Raw genomic sequence first — 23,190 nt, forward strand, 5'->3', positions numbered from 1 at the left:
TTTGTCAGTTGTTCAGTACTGAAAACTCTGATGCGCTGCTGATGAAAATATAAACTATTTTAATCACTTTGGCTTTCCCTATAAACTTCAGTATGTATGTATACAACAATCCATCAAATTCATTAGTAGTATTGATTCTGCAGGAATTGCACTTTAGGTAAATTCTTGTACATGTTAGCCAAGAACATGTACAACAATTATAAAAACTTTCTTCATAATAGAAAAATAAACTGGAAAAAATTCACATGTGCATCAAGAGTTGAAGGATGAAATTGTGGCAAAAATCTTATAGTGGAATACTATACAGCAATAAAATGAATGACATATAACTACTCACATCATGGATGAATTATGTAAGAATGTAATTTAATTGACAGAACAAAGTCACAAAGCAAATAAGTAATTTGAATATATAAAAATCAAAAGATGAAATAATGTATTACTTAGGAATATATACATAAGTGTACTGTTAAAACTTTGTGCAAATTGAATTAAAAATAAGTTTATTTTGGTCCAAAGATTATTTGAAACTCATGCATGGTTTTTTCATAATATCCATCTCCGTGAACTTTTTAAGACTCCTGTATACAGTTGTAAAACCTCCAAAGAAATTAAGGGAACAGTCAATATATATCATTTAAGATACTTAGTGCTTGTTGCTCACTGAGAAGAAAGAGTTGCTATCAGTACACGGCATATAAGAGGCTCTGAAAAATAGTAATGTTCTCTCTCTCAGACTTGGTGGAACACACAGGTGTTCATTTGTTCCCCATTAACATGTACATGTTTATCTACATACATTCTGTTTGTGTACACCTTATTTTTTTTATTGAACAATTACAGATTCCAAGTATTTCAATAGGTTTGGATGGCATCAAGAAATATGAATTTACTCAAGTTCCCTCAGTGATAAGTAGTAGTCCAGGGGCCAAATTTTGAGAATCTGTATTATTTCCAGAGTTTGAACTTCTCACTCTTATAACTTGGCATTTCAGAAAGAGCTGCAATATTACTAAAGGAGGAAGCTTACAATGAACAAACACACAACATTTCCAATTCCAGAAACTATTGCTTTACTATACAAAAAACTAAACCTTTACAAAAACAATCAAAAGAAATTCCACCTTTAGAGCACATTGGTAAAGTTACACAAGCATCTGAATAAGAAACAAAATTATAAAACTTCTCCGTACCATGCCAGTACCATACAGAAAAACCCAGTCAACCATTATAACATAGGTTGAGGTATTTAGTACCTGAAAGTCAATCCACTGTTCTCTTTGTTAATCATTTGCCTATAAAAAATATAAAACCCTAGCATCTTTATAAGACATAAAATTATTGTCAATAAACATCATAGGAATAAAATTTTGTTAAAGGAAATAAAATATGAAAAGATGACTTCGGTAAGCTGCCAGTTGATGTTAACATTAAATTTTCCCAAGATGCATTAACTTATTACAGTTTAAGCAATACTATTTAATTATTTTAACAATCTGAATATTGAGTGTTGCTATTCCAAGCAAACTTAAACAATTATGGATTAATTGTATTTTACATATATACAGATAATGCTATTTTATATACACATCAGGGAACTTCTCCAGTCCTCTCATCTTAATGGCAGTAACAATTTTTCATGCAGAAAGTTTTCCTTTGGCTTCTTGGTCACAGCAAGGGACATAGGCAGCCATTTCTTTCCACATTGAATACATTCATGGAAGTTTATACTCTCAGCTCATTTTTCTTGCGGAATGATGAGCCATATTCAGGATTGATAAATAGTATCTCTTGATGAACATTTCAAACATTAGCTACACTTTTGATTTCTGTGCTTCTACCAGACTGTATGATCCTTTCATGTTGGCTTTTCTTGCAAAGTAAATGATCATTCCGATGGCAGGTATTATTAAGGAGGATGCACAATAGAGCACGAGAAGTTCAGGAGAAAAATAGTCCTTGCTATTTTCTCTTCCTGGAAAATAACAGAATAGATGCTATTAATGTCTAGTACAAAAAGAAATCATTTAATAATGGTAGCATGTTTTATTGTAACAGTACAACTAGTTCTCCAAAGAGAAGCAAAACAAAGCAGCTATAAGGACCAATAGGACCCCAAATGCATATTTTTCTGAATTACTCAAAGCATTAGCTGCTGGTTGCTATGGTCTTGATGGATCTAAAGATGACAGTTGTGGACTTCTACGAACTTGATTCTAATATATTCAGGTTCACTTGCAGAGAGGAACGGAAGGTGCAACCTTTAGAGCTAATTTACAAGAGCAGGAGTTGAACAGAGGTGCTTTCATTGGGAAACAGAAAAATCTACTAAAGAACCGAGGCTCTGATCACCATGAATTGAAGTGACTAATAATTTCTCTAAAGCAATCCTTATAACATGTGGTTTGTCAACATTATAGGTAAACACTATAAATAATATAGTAACAGAAAGAATTCTTGCTGATGACTTTTTCAGAGCTTTACAGAAAACCTTGTTTTTTATGTCTGAAGTGGGCCATTTTATCAGGTTACTCCTCTTCTGCTTTCATATAATCTCATGATAAACTAAGTTTCATTGGATAGTATACATCATGTTTCAACTTAAACGTTACTTGCTCAGAGATGCATCCTACAAACCACATCTCCCCAGTCCAGACAAAGAATCCAAACACACTCTCAAAACCTATTACTACCTTTTCCCTTCATAGCTCTTAGCACTTCCTGTCCTTATAATTATTAAATCATGTTTCCTCCTCTAGATTATAAACTAGAAAAAGACATGTGTGTCTACGTTTTCATTGATCTACCACTGAACACCCAGTTCCTGACACGCGGCTGGCATAGCTGACAACTCACTAACAGGTTTTTTTTCTTGCTACATCCTATCATTTTGTGATTTAGTTTAAAATGGAGTTCAGAAAGTACCAATAAACATAAACTTTCAAGTTAGTTTCTATTTAATCTAAAACATAATCAGGCAGCTTCAATGCTGTTTAACACTTGAACCCTACAAGAACACTGAAGAATACAGCTTAGAATTTTTTGAAAACTTGCTTCTCTTTCTCTTTTGTTTTCACAGCATTGTATGACCTCACAAATGTGAAGTTTTATGAAGTGGCATATTTGTTGCCTCAGTTCTAGCAGGAATAAATCATTTGAGTTTGGTTATTATTACATTCCTTCTGGAGTTTTCTAATCACTAAAGGTCTACCAGGTAGAAAGGAATCACTAACATCAGATGATGTGAAGTAAATTTATTCAAAGTTGTTAAAGGAAAAGCAGTTACCCTAAACATTACTGTCTCATTTTGTACTTTCCATTGGTAGAGTTCAGCTAGCCAAAGTATAAAGGTAGTATTTTAATGAGATATCCATCACCATAATTGTGGTTAATTTTCAATATTGATGACATGACATGGTGGGTAATAGTATTTCAATTCCCATGGTTTTATTATATATATATATATATATACACACACATATACATGTTTATATATATACATGTACATGTATATATATATACACACATATACATATACATATATATACATATAGACTTATATATATACATATACATATATATACTTTTTTTGTCTTTCATTTTCTGCCTTAGACATCTTCAGAAAAACACAAATTTTCTGTTGAGTCAGTTGCCAGGGCAACCTTCAAATATAATTTGCTACTAGTTGTATAAACACAGCAAATACTAGATTCTTAACCATTTCTATCAATGTAATATACTTAAATGAAAACAAAACAGAATGAGTAATAAGCCCAGCCATATACAAAGGAAAATTATCTAAAATACTCAGAAAAATGTCAGGTTTTTTTTTTTAATCTCTATTCATATCTAGCTATTTTCAACCATACTCAGTTTAGGGGCATGAATGTGTAGCTCAGTGCCTAATAGTCTGTGGTTATTCATGTAAATATGAGCAAACAGTGGCAAATGTGTGAGAATTAATATAATAAAGCAATTAGAAAAACAGCTATGTATGGGAAAAAGTTAAAAAGTGGAGAATAAGTTTTGATGTGAGAACAATTAGTTATAAACAGCATTACAGAAATGTTAGCAGTCTGATTTCTTGGGGGTAGGCCCAATTAAAGGTGGCTTGGTGGAATCATGGATCAAAGAAAATAGGAATGAAGGAATTTCAACCTACTCATAACTGAGATCTCAATCCGTCCAGAATCATCCCCAACCTCATTGGAAGCTCTGATTACATATACCCCTGTATCACTTTGAGTGACATGGTATAAGGTAAATGTTCCATTCTTTGAACACATAGTAATTTCATTGGCAAGATCAACTCTTTTCAGGATAATCACTGCAGGCGGATGACTAAAAGTTTTACATGTAATTGTGATATTTTCCCCTTCTTTAACATTGCTAGATGGATGTATTGATATTGTCGTGTTTCGAGGAGGTACTGTGAAGACAGAAAACATATGGTAATATAAGCCAAAAAAAAAAAAAAAAACAGAAAAGAAAAGAAATCATATCGTAAGGCTTGCAATCTTGAGAAATTTGGCCAAAGGACTAAAATTTTTATCTGATTTAGGTTCAAATTTTCTCTACACTGATAAGTGGTTGGTAACTCTGGTAACCAAGTGCCAGACGTATTAAGCGTTGGCATTTGTTTGCAGTCCTGTTCACACCACTGCCAAAGCCAAGTATAGCTTCTAATTCACAATAGGAACTCATTATTATGCAAAGAGTATGAGACTGATTTGTCAAGGCTAATATATTCTGCTTCCACCAATAAGATCAACAGATCCTACCTACTGTGCATTTACAAGAGGGGTTAGAAGATTAGCTTTCTCCCATGAAACCATTCCCTCTTCCTCTCTCTCTCCATCAGAAAAGAGTAGGAAGGTAAGGGACTTGGATTTTTACAAAGGCTTTTCTGTAGTTTAAATGGCTTTTTTTTATGTCAATCAGGATCAAGATTGCTAATCCCAATTATTATCCTGAAAAGAGTCAATCTAGAAACTAGCCATTTACTCTATGTTCAGTAAACAGTGGTCCCTTCTGGTAGGAAGGAAGATAGCCTGAATAGAACCCATCTTTTCAATGTGCTAATGCTACTTCTTTAGTTCCCTTGTAACCCTCAAGGAATGGTTTTGAAAACATGGTTAAATACTTAGCACATGCAAGACCTAGGAGACCAATGATGAATTGTCAACCTTGAAAAAAAGCAAATGGAAATTCCACATTCACTCATGATTAATGTTAACTTCCTGGCTAAACTCTATAGGTTAGAGCATCTGTGCTTGATTATTTTCAGAAACATTAAGAAGTAACCCCAATCAATGAGGAATTCAGTTCTATTTTGTCAACTCATCCATCTAATACTAGAACTTCTTTATAATCCTTGACACCTCTGAACTATTACAAAAATGAAAAGACAGAAACAAAAACTAACCTTTAACATCAAGTGTTATACTTCTTAATTGTGAGCCAACCTCATTTTTAGATTCACATTCATACACTCCTGCATCCTCCAGCTGGGCCTTACGAATGGTATATGCACCATCTATAGACTTTAGCACTGTGTCTCCTGTCTCCGCTTTTTTCTTCAGAATTATCCAAGTTTCAGGAACATTCCCACAAGTACAGGAAATAATGACAGTGTCTCCTTCTTTGACACTCTTAGAAGGAAAAGCCGTCAGTTGTATATCTTTTGGAGCAACTATAAAGAGAATTTAAAAGGCACTGCTGATTGAGTGAAATATAAACCAATTCCATATTAATTTAGTGACATCAACAATAGCTTCTACAGAAGTACTCATGCTTGCATTAAATGTTAAGAAGAGTAAGTAAAGAAGTCAAGCATTTGGGGCCAGCATTGTGGCACAGCAGGCTAAGCTACCGTCTGCAATGCCAGCATCCCTTGTGGGTTCTGGTTCAAGTCCCAGTTGCTCTATTTCCAATCCAGCTCCCTGCTAATGTGCCTAGGAAAGCAGCAGAGGATGGCCCAGGTCCTTGGGCCCCTACATCCATGTGGGAGAACTGGATGAGGCTCCTGGCTCCTGGCTTCAGCCTGGCCCAGCCCTGGCTATTGTGGCCATTTCAGGAGTGAACCAGCATATAGAAGATTTCTCTAGCTCTTTCTGTCTCTCCCACTCTCTCTGTAACTCTGCCTTTCAAATAAATAAAATGAATCTTAAAACAAAATGAGAATCTCAAAATTTGTTATAACAATTCAAGAAAACAAGTATCTAAAAACAAGCATTTACTGAATTATTATAATTGATGATGTTTTAAACAACAGAAGACATGTCTTATGCTTCATTTTTAGAATATAATTCTTTATCCAGCTTAACACAAAGATCACATATTTAATAAATAGTTATAGAATTCAAATACTGTTATGAAAGAGGAAATTAATTTCTTCACACTATTTTGCAGAATTTTCTTAAAGTACAAAGTCCTTTACAGGATTCTGAAGTTTCTATGTTTTTTAAAAAATATGCTTTATTTGAGAGGCTGAGAGGCAGCCACAGTAAGAAAAAGCTCCAATGCCCTGCTGCATTTCCCAGATGCCCACAATGAAAATGGCTGGGGCTGGGAAGAGATAGGAGTTGAGAATACCATCCAGGTAGCCTGCATGGGTGGCAGGAACCTAACTGTTTGAGCTATCACTGCTGTCTCCCAGAGTCTGCAAGAGCACGAATCTAGAACTAGGTATCAAATTCAGGCACTGTGAAATGGGATGCGAGAATCTTAACTGGTGTTTTAACTACTAAGTTAAATGTCCTAGCTCAAATATTTTATGCCTTGATCAAGACCATAGTGCTAGGATACATATCATTCTTAAAGATTTTAATAATATTGTGAGTGACCCTCCCAAGTTTCTTCCTTTAAGATATACATCTCAACAAGATGAGGTAACGGGAAAGCCAGTAATACCTTACTGGGAATACTACTAAGAGATAAGAGAGAAAAATGACCACTTCGGTGAAGAAAAGAATCCAGATACCCAAAGGGAAGGTGCAGGGGTAAGTCCGAATTGATCATGTCATCATTTTGTTTGTAATTGCCTATGATTTCATTGTGCGTAGTAGGAAATGCTTGGTTCTCAGTCCTGGGTCTCCATTTTGGAGAAGGCAGTATTATAGCTGACAACTTTAATCCACTCTAGTGGTTCTGTGCCATCTGGCTGGTGAAGCAGAAGACATAGTCACTGCTGCTCTTAATTTCAAAATTTATCAAAGATTTGAGTGCCTTCTTAGGCTTCTAAGCAAATACTAGGAGATACCTTGAAAGATTGCCACAAAGGGTCCAACTTGGTCATATATGTCAGCTTTGGTTCTACATAATTTCCAAATACATATATACCCCTTCCTAGCCTTATTTCAACCTCATAATCATTACTTCACACATGTTACTAGAACTTCTGGCGGAGTTCCCATTTCACTCAAGGTTAACAACATTTCAGGATAAGCGACTTAGAATGGTTCATGATAAGGTATCATGCCAGGAGCTTTCCATGCATGGGAAGCACCATGAACTCTTCAGAAACTCTTAACATAGTATTTTAGTAAAACTTTTGTTTTCAAACAGAACTTTATTCCTAACTGATAACACAACCGGGGCTGGTGCTGTGGCGCAGTGGATTAAGACCAACTGATAACACACCTCCCAAATATACTAGCAATAGCTCATTCACCACACTTTTCTCACCTTGGATAACTAATTCAACTTCTTTTCTGCTCTTTCCAGCCAGGTTAATCCCTTCACACACGTAAATACCAGAATCTTCCAGTTTTGTAGAAATTAAGGCTAAAGTTGTATTTTCTGAAAGAGGCTGTAGGTCCCCATTTTTCAGTTGTCTGCTCCACAGGATTTTTGGAGCTGGAAGGCCATAACTAGAGCACGTCATATTCACAGAACGGCCTTCCTCCACGATGGACGAGGGACTGACCCAGACAGCTATATCCCTGGGGGCAACTGAAAAGTAAAAGCACTTGTTAGTTTCCTCCCTTTATCCCTTGAGTTCCAATGAGATTTACAACTGCTTATAAACGTTGATAATTTTTACCACAGGAGATATCTCTTCCCACTCGATTCAGGAGTTAAGAATGATAGAATAGAATATGGACACACTGTGCCAGAGGAGTTTCCTAATGAAAGCATATTCTATAAGAATTTTCTTACTATTAAAGAACGGATGGTTAAGGATGATGTATACTGCCACTTATGGTAAATTAAACATGACTATAAGTCATTTGAATTTCCTCTTGTAGAGGTACGGGCTATTTTTCTACTGCTTAAATCTGGGATGACCTCGTGACTCACTTTGGCTGACAGGAAGTGGAAGAAACACTGCCGTACTCCCAAACTCAGGCTATAGCAGGCTGCCTTCATTATCATCTTCTTGAAACGCTGTGCTCTGGAGAAGCAGCGTAGGCCACCTTCCTTGAGGATGACACACGTGAAGAAAGGGAGCCCTAGACATCTCAGAGGAAGGTCCCAGACACATGCATGAAGCTGTGCGAGGCCAGCCAGCCCTGCTTGCCTGACTGAAAAAAAACCCATGCGTGAGCCCAGCTGATACCAATAGGAGCAGAATAACTGCCCAGTTCTTCCCTCCTCAAATGGCCAACCCATAAAATCTTGAGAAAATATATGGCAATTATTTTAAGTTTTGAGTGAAAATTTGCTGTGATCATCATTTTGAAATTTCTTTTCAGTTAGTTTATTTCCACACCAGTTTTAACTATTAACCTTATGTTAACTATTGCCTAGCCAACATGACAAACAAATCTATAGTATAAAATGTGGATACATCACATATGTACTTACCATTGACAAAAAGTGGTTGTGTACTCTGCCTTTGTTTGGGTTCAAATTCCATTTCATCAATATGTAACTTGGCCTGACAAACAAGAACTTTGCCAGTGTCTTCCATGGTGGGGATGAAGGTCATTTCTAAACTTTTGGTCTCTAGGGATTTCTTATCCTCTTCCTCCAAAAATTCTTTATTCTTCATCATGGTCTCTCCCTTAAGTAATTCAATCTCCAACCGGTCAAAAGGGTACACATTAGGAACTTTGCAGCTGACAGTGACAGGGCGCCCATTCACTGGTGGACCGCTCAGCTCAATTTCTGGATCTCTAGGGAATGCTGCAAATATCAAGCAAAAGCAATATTTACATGTGGCATTCAAGGACAAATTGAGCTGAGCTCTACTTGCTGCAAAGGTCTCAAAATGACAGCTTTATCTCACCTGGGATAGAACAATCATTAATCATTGATTTATAAATAATCATATTAAGTATAAATATGTGCTGATTACATTACATGCAAATATAAACAGCAAATGTGGAGACAAAATGCTTAGTACATCAAGTTATCAGTAATGAACATTTTTATTTATCTTTCCTCTTCCTAATGATGCAATCCGGCTGAGCACATGGCCTGATTCCTAAGAATACATCAGTTTCTACCAGCTTATTTTCTTAACTGCACATTCCAAATGTTTTAAATATGTGCTGTGATGCAGTCCCTTAATATTCATTGTCTCAGTCTTCAAAGCAGCCTGATAAAATGGTTATTATTCAACTTATTTTACAGCTAGAAAAGCAGAAACTTACAGGGGTAAGAGCCTTTCATTATGCATCATATGTAGTACATCACCAGGCTGAGCTCCGAATCCATGCTTCTCTGGCCCCAGAGCCCATTTTTGGGTTCACTGAACTGTGCTGCCTCACAGTATCAAGTAAGACCCATAGGGAAGCTCTCAATTTAGACATTTAATTTTTCTGATGACCGAATTTGGGCAGCAAGTTTTAAATATTCTCAGAAAATACTTGTAACTTAAAAAAAAAGAACTCTTTTACTCATTTATTCAGAATATAATCTAAGGGACTTAGAGTCTAATGAATGACATTTATCTTATCCAGATCAATAAAAAAATGAGACCCAAATAGTCATTAAAGGGCGAGCATAATGTTAGAAATTGGTTTTCTTTAAGGGAAATGTTGTTAAAGGGGCATATTCTCAATGATTTCCATATTGCAGTAAGACTTCACTGCTGGTTCTCATTTCTGCTGGGAATGTGCCTACATCAGCAGATCCTGGACTCCGGGTAATACGGTAACACAATAAAATTTACCCTCACTTGAGAGATCCAAATCCCTTTATAGACATGCTCTAACTCATTCTGAACAAAATCCAGGGGGAGGGGGTAACCCAAGTCAGGCAAGGCTCTGGTTCAACATGTCTACAGTGCATTCCTTTTAGTCCTGCTGAATTAAACAGGGCAGAATGAACTCTCTAAAAGAAGCAAGCCTGTGGTCACTTCACATATTCTGTCTCTCGTTCATTATAGACAGGAATGCTGTCAATATCAATTCACAGAGATTTGAGCTTATAGAGGATTTTTATGAAGGGGACAATTTAGTGTATGCATTCAGTGCCGAGCAATTCAAACCTGCTGCTGCTTCCAGATCCTGCTTCCCACCTGAGCTGCTAGATCTGTGCACCTCCATCTCAGATTGAACTCCCTACCTTCATTGTTGGCTTCTCCTGCATTCCACTGCCTGATTATTTTCCATCCTGCACACCAGCTTTCCAAATGTGCCTTTAAATTGTAGGCTCTGGGCTCAGCCACAATGTGAGTAGTTGAGCAGCCGTCATACCCACCCAGTTATGTGAACATGTACTGGTCCTCACCCTTGCTCTCACCTCACACCTCATATGCTCCATGTACTTATGAAAGGGATGAGGAGGAGGTGTGTCTTTGAATGCACCAAGACCCAAATTAAAGGTTGTGTGCATATGCAATATATACTTCAGATTTAGATCACTTACAGTGCATCAAACCATTTTGGTTCAGAGATTTAGGAACCATTCACAATGCTAAATTTCCTTCCTAAACAAATGGATCTCATTTCTTATCACAAACAGTATCTTTCTTCCTGTAGAACTGGAAAAAATAGATAAACAGAAAACAACTCTGAAAATCACTTACAGTAGAGCTCCACCTGAATTCCCTTTTCCAGTTTCTTATGTCCACAGGTCACGGTACATAGGTAAGAATGTTCGTTCTCAAAACTCACAGGACTCAATGTTAGCAAAGACTTGGTCCCTTCACTTGTCACCTGCCCATTCAGAGGGCTATCTATCTGGGTTCTCCAAGAGAAAGATGGGGTCTCACAGCCCCTGACACTACATGTCAATACAACTGGGTCCCCAATCTGAGCAGCAATCCTGGGTCCAGGGGAGATCTCAACGGTAAATGGTTTCTCTGGAAAAGAAAATAATGAAAAGGTAAGATTCTCTTCTCTTTCATCACATTCCTATGATTTCATTTTTCTTGATTTCCTTTCAGCTAACATCTGTGCCAAGAAGCAATTACTTCTTTCCACTTGGGACCATAAAACATGAGACTGCATATTTTTTTAATTGTCAGCCAGAGAGACAGAGAAATCGTCCATCCGCTGGCTCCCTCCCAATGCCCTCAGCAGCTGGGGCTGGGTGAGGGCCAAAGCCAGGAGTCAAGAGCTCAATCCAGATCTCCCATGTGAGTGTCATTGACCCAACTACCTGAGTCATCACTTTTATCTCCCAGCGTCTGCTTTGCGGGAAGCTACAATCAGGAGGCACAATCTCCAAATTCAGGCACTACCATGTGGGACATGGGCACCCTAACTGGTATCTTAACCACTGGACCAAACACAGAGATCACATTTTTCAAGAATTAATCCATGATAGTCTATTGGATCTGACTATCAGAACAAATGTAGGTAAAAATCTGTCAAGAGACAGGTTGGCCTCTTTTCAAAAATCCAGTCTGTGACCCAATGTAGTGTATCAAATAACTGTTATAGTGGACAGTAACTCAAATAATTTAAGTGATTCATTTGTTTCAAGCATTATCTTTAACTGCTTTACATTTATTATCTCATTTAATTCTTATAATTCCTTGAACCATACTATTATTTCTTCTCTCCTCTTTCTACTTCTTCTTCTACTTTTCCCTCTATCTTTATCTCCTCTCCTTTCTTCTTGAGGAAATTTAGGCTCATAAATGCCAAATAACTACCCACTTGCACAGCAAGGACTTGATGTCAGGTGGGTCTGATTCACAAACCCAGCTTTCCAGTTGCAGAATAAGCAAATCAAGTCATCCTCATGTGGATACAAAATGAAATCTTAAAAAGGTGTTGGGAAAGCTACAAAGATATCTTCTGACAAGATATGATGTCCATAATGTTGCAGTGCTTAGAGCTTATGTTGCCACATCAAGTTATGTTGAAAGCAAAGAAAAAAACCTAAGCCTTAGAGTGATACACACACCACCTCCAAATTTTATTTTGATGCAATATACAAACACTTCACAATTACTTCAGGGGTTAAAAGCTGAATTGTGAAGGCAAATTCCTGAGCCTCAAATATCCAGGAAAGCTCTTTGGCTGCCAGTGCTATCCTTGCTGGGCACATAGGCTTCTTTCAGATGACAGCCATTTAGAGAGAAAGGGAATCCCAAGTATTGTCTCTGTTCCCCTCAAGAAACTCGGAGTGGTTGAGAAACTCTGAAAGTGACTGTTGAGACCCCACAGAAAACCACTAAAATCTTCCTTATAAATAGTAGGTTAGAGATAGAAGAAAGAAATCTCAATAATATATAGGTAATCCAAATGCACCACATTTTGCAGAGTTCTCCTCTGTGCCAGGAGAAGTTATTTTTCTCAGGTTGGTTTGTCTAATTGTGACCTGTTGGTATTTTCCAAATAAGGGTGTTTTTAAATTATGCAATAAACTGACATGCTGCTAGATTTTGAAGAAGAGATAATTCAGAACAGAAAGTTTCTGAATTTCTTTTATGCCAGTTTAAGAATTGGGAACTTTAAAAAGAGACACATTTTCTGCCTGTGATCAATTCCCAGATTGTTCTTTACAGTGGTTACACTATTTTTATATGAACTTGTAGTTCCATGGGCAGGAACTCACAAATAGTTGAAAGGTACTGTCAAAGTTCAACTGTATCTTCAGTATTTAAGGTCACATGTGCCCATGTGATGCGAAACAACCTTCTCCAACCCAGAACAGATTTGTTTTACATATGAAATAGGATACAGCTTATCATGGGGTAGAATTATTCCAGGATGGATGATAAGCTTTACACACTTCTGTTAATGTAACATCTTCCCTTAGCTCTTGAGAACACTAACAGAACACTCAACTAAGTTAAGTACTGATGATAAGCTCATACTTTTTTTGATTACCCATGTTCAAATCGCATGCCTTTCTATTTTTGAAATTTGTGTCATTCATGCTTAGAATTTATTCACAGTGAGGGCATTATGATATAGCAGGCTAAGATGCTGCCTGTCATACCAGCATTCCATATTGGAGAGCCAGATTGAGTGCTGGCTGCTCCACTTTGATCCTACTCCCTACTAATGCACCTGAGAAAGCAGAAACAGAAGATCCAAGTGTTTGGGCCCTGGACACCCATGTGAGAGACCTGGATGGAATTTTGGGCTCCTGGCTTCAGCCAGAATGTAGCCATTTGGGAAGTGAATCAGTAAATGGGAGATCTTTCTATCTCTATCTCTATCTCTATCTCTATCTCTATCTCTATCTCTGTTTCTCTCTCTATCCCTTTCTATCTCTCTCTTTCTATCTCCTCTCTCTCTATCTCCTCTATCTCTATCTCCATCTCTCACCCTGACTTTCAAATAAATAAATAAGTCAGTCATTTTTAAAAATAATTTGTTCATTCATTCAATAAGCATTTGCCAAATACTTCCTAGATGGCAGAAAATGTGCTGTGTAGCCAAACACTAAAAGACACACAGAGTGAGAGAGAGAAAGAAAGTTTCTGCCTCTAAGGAACCTTATAGTCTGATGAAAAGGTACATTTCAATAGATAAAATATTTTGGTTCTTGCTAGAATATATTGAAACTCTAATTATGTGCCTGTCCCTTCTGGCCAATTTGTCAGCTTCCCCAGAGCAATGACAGTATCTTTTTCATGCCTTTTCCCCTAGCACCAGGAACAATTTTTGTATTCTCAGACAAGAGCTCTTAGTTAATGTGTTGAATTGAACATAAGAGCATATGTGACTATAAGAAGTAGTGAGTGAATGCAAAGGGAGAAAGAAGTAGCTTTGCCTGACACATTCTGGAATTGGGACACTAACTCGAGCTTTGTCTTGAAGGAAGGCTAAGACTTTGCCAGGTGAATGATAAGGAAAAGCCATTCCAGACAGATGGAACAGCATGAACAGAGGTACAAAGGCATCAACAAAGCTGCAAACATAGTTTCTGACCAGACTGAGAAGAGTTATCTGGGACTATTTCACAAATGTTGAACTCATATAAAATGAACATCTTTTTGTGTTTAAAGTAATTAGTTCTGTTAGCAGTATATGGGACTCATTATCTTAGGGACAGAATGTTAGCAGGGAGACCAATGAAAGACAGTGAACTACACAACACAAAGGAGTAGTATTCAGCCTTTAACAATGAAACAGGATATTCTGTCCTTTATGACAGCATGGAAGAACCTACAGGACTTACCTGTGTAATCTCAAAGGGTTGACCTCACACAAGTAGAGTAGAATGGTGGTTACCAGAGGCTGGACTGCGGTGGAGCAAGGGGATTGGAAGACAGGTGTTGACAGGCACGAAGTTATAGTTAGGAGGAATACTTTCTTGAGATTTATTGCTTAGTAGTGTGACTACAGACCATTATAATGCATTGTCTATTTAAAATAGCTAAGAGTACATTTCAAACATCTTGCCTCAAAAAATATTAAGTGTGGTGATGAATATGTTAATTAGCCTAATCATTTAACATTGTACCTCATAAAACATCACATTGTACCTCATAACTGAATTATGATTTGTCCATTGAAATAGTGTTATTTTTAAAAAATAGATCATAAAATTGAAATTTTTAAATAACTGGAAAGAAATGGGGTTTGGGATTAAAACAAGCCTTAGTAAAATCATAGTCAATTCAGATAATGAGCTGTTTGATGTAGACAAATTCTGAACCATGCTGAGATTAAGTTTTTATTAACCTTACAGCTTTATAAAGAAGTGTAATGAGAAAATATATAGAATGCAGAATTTCTGGCAAGTGTGTTAGATATACAATCAATACATGATGCCAGTATTAATCTCTCTGAGATTCAATTCTCTCATCTTTAAAACGGATGCAAAATAGTTACCCTTTAGTTATTTCTTAAAGATTACAAATAACATGTGTAAAGTGTCAGAAACATAGCTGGCATCCTGTGAATGCTGTTATTTAAGGACATTATGCAAGAATGCAAGTGAGAGATGATAAACTAAGGCAGTGGCAAGAGGGTTGAAGAAGAGGTCAGATTCTAGGGAACATTTTAGGATAGAACTATCAGGGGCTGTTAATATGGAGTGGAAACAGAACTTTGGTAGTAACCAGAATATTATAGCCCAATTCTTGGGAGCCAAGAGTGAGAAGATAATAGAATCTGGTGTGGTAACTTGAAAATATAAAGACATTTATCCAAGGAGAAGGAGGAAGAATAAAAGTCAAGGAATGAGGCAGTGAAGAAATGATGCAACTTGGAAAAGAATCAGAAAGCAGAGCCATGGGAAGTTCTGGGAGGAAAGTTTTCAAAGTTGCACGAGTAGGACAAACATATTTGCACTAAAATCTATGGAAATCAGACATATAATCAATGAATTTAAGGAAGCAATTTCAGCATTTGAAGCTGTATCACTATTGCCTAAATACAATGACAGCAACTTGATTCTTTAGTCACAGTCTTCTTACCTTGAACTATTAATTCCACCTCTTTTCTGCTTTTCCCAATCTGATTAACTCCTTCACACACATAAATTCCAGAATCTTCCATCCTCATAGCAATTAATGTGAGAGTTGCATTCCCAGAAAGGCGCTGTAGATTCCCATTATCTTGTTTCTTACTCCAGAAAATCTCTGGAACTGGTAGACCCTCGCTGGAACATGTCATTGTCACAGAGCCACCTTCTTGCAGCCTTGTGGAGGGATTCACAGAGATAACTGTATTCTTGGGTGAAACTGAAAAGGCAGGGCACAATATGAGCAATTGCTGACTATCATCTGAATCCAATAAGAGCAGTGCAGTTCTCTCACAAGCAGTGTTTATGTGCTTGTACAGATTTGACAAGCTTACTCTGCCATATTAGTAGAAAAAGAAGTGCTGAGTCATTAAATGATAGTCAATCTAGTTTCTGGCTAACTTGACTAAGTTACTTTTTAGGTGTTTGGTGTTTTCTAATTCTCATGCATATTCAGAAATTAAGAAGCATCCTCCAAGGCATGCAGTTCAATTCCTCACCTACAGTAAGAGTCTCATCTAAGCAATCCTTCCAAGTATTCCTCCAAGTCAGTTTTAAGGTTTACTGGGAGAACAAGCACATTGCCTGATAAAACACTCATGTGGTTTTCGGATAGCCCTAACTATTAGAAATTTTTCTCCTCTTGGGCTGAAATATTCTTCTTTGTAACTATTTTACAAATTAGTCAAGCCTAGGGTTTTTTTGCAATATGTATTTTCCCTAACTGTTTTGAAGTTTTCTCTTATGCATGGTTTGCAAATATTTTTGCACCAAACTAAGCTTACCTTATAATTCCAGTATTCCACAAACATTTGAATTATCTTCATATTAGTTTTCAATGAACAAAAATGGAGTAAAAACTACAGATGAATTTCTTGCTGACTTAATGCTAAGTTGATTGCCATATACATCCAAGATTGAATTCCCAGTAAAGTTAGACCACATAACACAAGTACTTACTGTAGACCTGTAGTTCTTTGGTGGTCTCTCTTTCTTTGGGTTCAGAATCAATTTCATCGATATGTAATTTAGCTCGGCAAACAATAAGTTTTCCAATATCTTCAATGACTGGAATAAAGGTTACTTCCAAACTCTTGGTTTCCAAGGACTTCCTGTCCATGTCTTCCAGAAAGTCCTGTTTCTTCATGAGGTAGTCACCTTTCAGTAAATCCACTTCTAGCCTATCAAACGGGTATACATCAGGGACCAAACACTTGACTGTGATTGGTTCTCCAACCTCCAAAGGGCCACTCAAATGAATCTCTGGATCCTTGGGGAATGCTGCAAAGGCCAAATTAATACATGAGCTGGTTTTTCATTTGTGTTACATAAGTTCCCCTCCTGTCTAAGCTCAGTACAAAGCAAGTCTAATTTTTTTGTTAATACAGTTTTAATACAGCAGAATTAATTGTTTTGGTAGCATTTCATAATGCTTAGTTGTGTTGAAAAGCAAGAGTCAAAATCAGTCACCTTTTAGAGGGTTCTTTAGTTCTCATCATGTATATGTTAAGGATTGAATGTTATTAGAGCAAAAGAAAAGAGAAAAACAAATGTACATTGAAACTTCCATGTTCCTGTCACTGTGCTATAAATTATGGTTTTATTTTATACTCACAATAATGCTAAGAGAGAGAGAGAGAGAGATCACATTTCCTGAGACTATGAAGTTGCTGGAAGAAAACCTAGGGGAAACACTCTAAGACATTGGTATACAGGATGACTTCTTGAACAAGATCCCCAAACACAGGCAACAAAAGCAAAACTACAGAAATGGGACTACATCAAACTCAGAAGCTTCTGCATACCAAAGGAAATGTTCAATAGAATGAAGAGACATACAACAGAATGGGAAAAAATATTTGCAGACCACCTGACAAAGGATTAATATCCCAAATATATCAGCAACTTAAAAAACAACTCAACAACAAAAAAACAACCATTTCAGTTGAGAATTGGGCAAAGGAATTCAATAGTCAGTTCTCAGAAGAAGAAATAAATGGCCAAAAAAAAAAAGAAAAGAAAAATTCCTCAACATCACTGCTATCAGGAAAATGGAAATCAAAACCACAATGATATACCACCTCACCCCTGTCAGAATGGCTAAATTCCAAAACATAGAGAGTAAAAAGTGCTGGTGAAGATGTTGGTAGGAATGTAAATTAGTGAAGCTGCTGTGGAAATCAGTGTGGAGATTTCTTTAAAAACTAGAAATAGACTTGCCATATGATTCAGCAATTCCACTATTGGGTACATGCCCAAAAGAGTTGGATGCAATGTATCAAAGAGATATTTGCACCACCATGTTTATAGCAGTACTGTTCAGAAGAGCAAAATTTGGAATCAACCAAGGTGTCTATCATCAGATGAATGGACAAAGAAAATGTGGTATTATACACAATGAAATATTATTCAACTATAAAAACAACAAAATTAGCAACAAATGGATGTAATTGGGGGCCATCATGTTGAGGGAAATAAGCTGGACCCAGAAAGACAAATACTGCATATTCTCCCTTAAATGTGGGAGCTAACATTTTTAAAAAAAAAAAGGAAGGAAGGGAGGGAGGGAGGGAGGGAGGGAGGGAGGAAGGAAGGAAGGAAGGAAGGAAGGAAGGAAGGAAGGAAGGAGAGAGAGAAAGAAAGAAAGAAAAAGAGAGAGAGAGAGAGAGAAAGAAAAGATCTGTGCATATTAGTACTACGGCAAATACCATTTAATAAAACCTTGTTTTATACCAATGTCAAACCAATAGTTAAGAATTTTATACAACAATAGCTTTATGATCTGTGATTAGTTTAAAATTTACTGTATATGGATCAAATGGTCATTTTTCTATTCCATTTTTGTCTATAGTTGTTGACTATATTCCCACTAAACTAGGGTACTTTTGCTTTTTACTAGTTTAATTTCTTATTCAGTAAACTATTAAGCCTTTATACTGTAATGTAACTTTAAAATATATTATCCCAAAAACAAAAAAAAAAAAGAAAGGGAGAAGGAAGAAGTGTGGGAGGAAGATAGAGAAGGAAGGAGGGAACATATCATTATGTTCTTAGAATTATAGTTACAAATCACATTGAATCATTAAAAACTAATTAAAATTAAATTTTAAAAAAAATTTAGACTGGAGTGGGTATTTGGCATTGTGGTCAAGATATTGCTCAGAACACTTGATTTTATAGTGAAGTGCCTGGGTTCAAGTTCCAGTTCCACTTCCCATCTGGCTTCCTGCCAATGTGCACCCTAAGAGAGAGTAGGTGGTTGCTCAATAAATTGGGTTTCTGCCACCTGCATGAGAGATCTGAGTTTCTGGCTCACAGCTTTGGCATGGTCCAACCTTAGCTATTGCAGACATTTGGGGAATGGATCAGCAATGGGGGCTCTCTCTCTCTCTCTCTTTTTTCCTCTTTCAAATAAACAAAGTAGACTTAGTTCATTTGCATTAACTTGTGCATGGTCATACAGCTAGTACATGGTAAACCTAGGATTTAAACTGGGGACTGAGGATTTCTATCATTCTTGATTGCTATTGTAGGTTTATAATACGTTATATCACATTCTTTTATTTTAGCCAAGGCAGATACATTTCCATTTTACAAATAAGGAATTTAAGCTTTAGTCTGTCATTGCAAAGAATGCTTATGGTACAGACATGCTGAGAAATGAAAAGAATGACTTTATATTGTTGGCTTCTGGAAATGGTGCCTATGACAAGAATTCATTTACCATAAAGGTGCATCCATGTAATCTTTAAATTCTGAAAAACAGATTTGCCCCCTGAAGTGCCTAACTCAAAGTCCCAACAAGTACACCACTGAAACTTCTAGTACAAGATAACACAGTATCTGATTGTCTCCTTCGCAATAGTTACTTTTTACGTTACATATGGTCATGACCATAACACATCTGTAGATTTAGGACTCTGTAGTAAAAAGAATACAAAGGCCCCAACTCTAAAGAATACTATAATCAAATGTGGAGCAGAGAAAGAACTGTTAAACATAATGAGAAACAGACATTACTGGTGAAAAAACTCAGGCAAGATAATTAAAGACAGAAGGGGCTTCATTTCTCTTTTTTAAATCTTCAACTATTTGGTACTTGTGGGCAAAAGACAAAGGACTTGGAAAAGCTTTGCTATGTGAAAAACACAGTACTTTTTCATTTCCCCACCGATAATTTCCTTCCCTCATATTCTGTAAGAAATGTGCCTGTAATCTGCACAGTTTGATGTTGGGTAATAGGAGAACTTGCTACTTTTCCCTGTATTTACATAAGAGGACCTTTCAAGGAGCTCAGGAGGCTGCACAGACATAAACTATGCCTGTACAAGCAGCATAATTGAAAGCAGCCATCCAGACAGCTTCTTGGGAAGTTTTAACAACACATGAGGCTTGTTGAAATTTCAATTAAGGTTACTAGGCAAATTTGGGCTGCAGGACAATAGAAGAGAACCGATGTAATTATAAGATAATCAAATGTGGTCTTCATGAAGAAATAATGATAAACAAGTTGAGTACAGTTGAGTTTTTAGGATTCGAGGCCATCAGCACACAAAGGCAAATGATTTTTGTCGGGTTAGTTTTATAGTCCTCTTGCTACCTTGATCTGCTGAATTGAGAATGGAGTGGGATGCATTTTGGCACACTGGGTAACAAGGAGTATTCATTCAGACTTAGGATGCAAACCTAAATTTATGCCAATATCTGTGAAATTGAGCATTAAGATGTTATGACGTCAAAAAAAATCTTAAATGTATTGGCACCTAAGTAAAATGAGGAAAACAGTCACAACTATTTTTTATTATCCAAAGAGAAAAGTTCTGTGTGAAAGCTACCTATAAATTATAAATCTACATATTCTTTAAACTGACTTTAAGCACCAAATTACCTAAGAATAAATGAATGAATACTCTCTAAAGGGTGGAATTCATAAATCATTTAGATCTATGAGCAAGTAGACATGTAAGGCAATAATCAAAAGGAAATTTTTAAAAAGTAAAATAAAAAAATAGAGATTTTAACTTTACATCTAAGAGACTGGAGCCAGGGAGATTGAGTTACCATGGCAGAGGTGCAAATACAAGCCAAGATTCGGCTTCCTGGCCTAGTGCTACCTTCATCTGTCTCTCGGTTCCTTGATGTCATATTTGCCCGAGGCATGAATCTGAACATGAATGTCCTTCTAAAAACTCCTCAAAGAAGACACTTTTTAAAAATGATTTTAAAGCAAAATTGAAGAAAAAGTCAAAGATTCTTCTAAAGCACTCACAGTAGATTTCCACCTGAACTCCTTTTTCCAGTTTCTTGGATTCACAAGTCGCTGTACACAGGTAAGAGTGTTCGTTCTCGAAACTCACAGGATCCATGGTCAATGTGGACGTGGTCCCCTCGCTCCTCACCTTCCCATTCAGTGGGCTGTCTATCTGGGTTCTCCAAGAGAATGTTGGGGATGCACAGCCCATGGTGGTGCAAGTCAATGAGACAGAGTCACCAATTTGAGCAAGAGATCTGGATTCGGGGAAGGTCTCAATTTTAAAAGCTTGAGCTGCGAACACAAAAAAAGGGAGAAAAGCAAACTTACCACTGGTTGTCTCATATGTTCCCTCTTCTCTGTGCTAGTATAATGTCCAAAATGTGATCTGGCTCATCTCTTCTGTAAACTGCTCTGCCCTAACTGCAAGGAGGCCCAAAAGCATTGAAGGTACTACGAAAGAAGGTGTTGAGATCATCCTCGCTTACAAGGTCTCTCAGCTCCAACCTTGAAGCCCATTTATCAAAGCTGGCTTGTTATTTGCTAGCTTTGACCTTGTTATCAAGTACAGGAAACTAGAAACAGACCTCCTAGAAATAGAAACCAAATTACAAATTTGACATTAGGAGAAAGACATAAAAACTAAAGAGAACGCACACAGTAGAGATTGAATTCAATTGACTCATTTGACTAGAAAAAAATATCAAAAATATCAACTTTGCACCTCTAACTACGTCAGGATTTACAGCAAAACTAACAGCACCTTTAAAGTAAGGTTAAATTCATTTTTCCTACTGTTTCAAGTCCTAATGCCTTTCTTCACTACTAGCAAAACTGACTGATGTGAAAACCAGGATTAAAATGGAATATTAGCATTTGAAACAGATCAAGGAGAACTTACAAGCTGCAATCATCATCCAAAGTAGAGTTGAGACTCCAAAGACCAGGACCATCTTCCCAGGCATTTTAAATAGCTGCTGTGATGAGAGTACAACGGTTCCAAAAGCCTTTTCTCTGCCCCACCTGAAAGTGCCTGGGAAGAGTTTTCAGCTTCTAAAGCCAGTGAGGCTGAGTGAGGAGTGAAATAGAAAGTCTGCTCTTTATAAAGGGTCTTGTTGCAAGAGGAGGAGGGAAATCCCTTCAAGGGGAAACCCGGGCCAGAGCCAGGGAAAAAAGTGTTACAGACACTGGGCCAAGTTCCAGCATTAACCCCTTCAGCAGCTCTCAGTACTGAAACTATTCTCTCTGTCCTGGGAAAATAAGACTCTTCCAAGAGTATAAAATGCCGGTTTTCCCCGATTTTCACTTCCAACTTGAGGTCTGTGCTAGAAAGAAGCAAGACAATTCACGCTGCAGAACAGACAAAGCGTTCCGAATTCAATGAGGGGAGGGAGGGAAGGGAGAGGGGAAGGGGGAGAGAAAAGTAAATTATACTCTAGTTTTTCAACTGGATAAATAAGCAGAGTCACGTGAACTGATATTTTCCATCAAGAAAATATATTTGCAATTCAAAATTTAGATCATTCTTCAGATGACTCATTTTTTAAAAAGCAGACAGCATAACATCTTTGTTTACATTTTTTATTCAATATAATTCTTTTTTTAAAATAATTCTTTTGACAACAAAACATCAACTTTCTGAAATGACTCTCTTGAGTAGAAAATAATAATGGACTATTACTGAGTGTTGCTGCCAAACAAGGGGAATAACTTTTCCTTTTCTTTCAGAAGCTCTGACTCTTAAGGTTTAATTGCTGAGTAATTGGAAGTCTTTTGCAGACTTTAATGCAAGTGCAGGGAATCCAGCTGATCAGTTTCTTGTGGTAAATCTCTTGGGCTGTGGGATTTAACCACAAACCTAGTTAAAACGCGAAAAATAATTTGTTGTTTTTGTTAAAGAGGGAGATGATAACCAGTTTTATGCTTTTTCCCTCCTAGTGAAATGCCTTTTTTTAGAGCCCAATTAAGTGACTGTTTTAACATTGCTCACACATAGCCCTAATCTGCAAAATGCTTGCCCATCAGAAAAGAACCGGAATAGCGACTTCCTTGTATTATACACGTGAAGATACAGCCCCTAGATAGTAAGTTCCCTTCACAGGCTGGGACAGTTC

The 23,190-nt window shown here is 37.0% G+C and overlaps 1 protein-coding gene across 4 annotated transcripts; it reads right to left on the reverse strand.

The window, feature by feature from the left end:
- Positions 1-1,049: 1,049 nt before the first annotated feature.
- VCAM1 (vascular cell adhesion molecule 1) lies at positions 1,050-22,439 on the reverse strand. 4 transcript variants are annotated; one of them, XM_008263958.4, is made up of 10 exons: positions 21,978-22,439; positions 21,095-21,370; positions 16,786-17,106; positions 15,779-16,045; positions 10,979-11,254; positions 8,809-9,129; positions 7,687-7,953; positions 5,426-5,692; positions 4,163-4,429; positions 1,050-1,975 (listed from the first exon to the last, which is right to left on the reverse strand). In XM_008263958.4, the coding sequence occupies exons 1-10, from the start codon at positions 22,039-22,041 to the stop codon at positions 1,815-1,817; spliced, it is 2,487 nt and encodes an 828-aa protein (XP_008262180.3). In that variant the 5' UTR covers positions 22,042-22,439; the 3' UTR covers positions 1,050-1,814.
- Between the last annotated feature and the right edge of the window lie 751 nt (positions 22,440-23,190).

This window comes from Oryctolagus cuniculus, chromosome 7 (assembly GCF_964237555.1).
Source record: "Oryctolagus cuniculus chromosome 7, mOryCun1.1, whole genome shotgun sequence".
In the NCBI taxonomy this organism is placed as follows: domain Eukaryota; kingdom Metazoa; phylum Chordata; class Mammalia; order Lagomorpha; family Leporidae; genus Oryctolagus; species Oryctolagus cuniculus.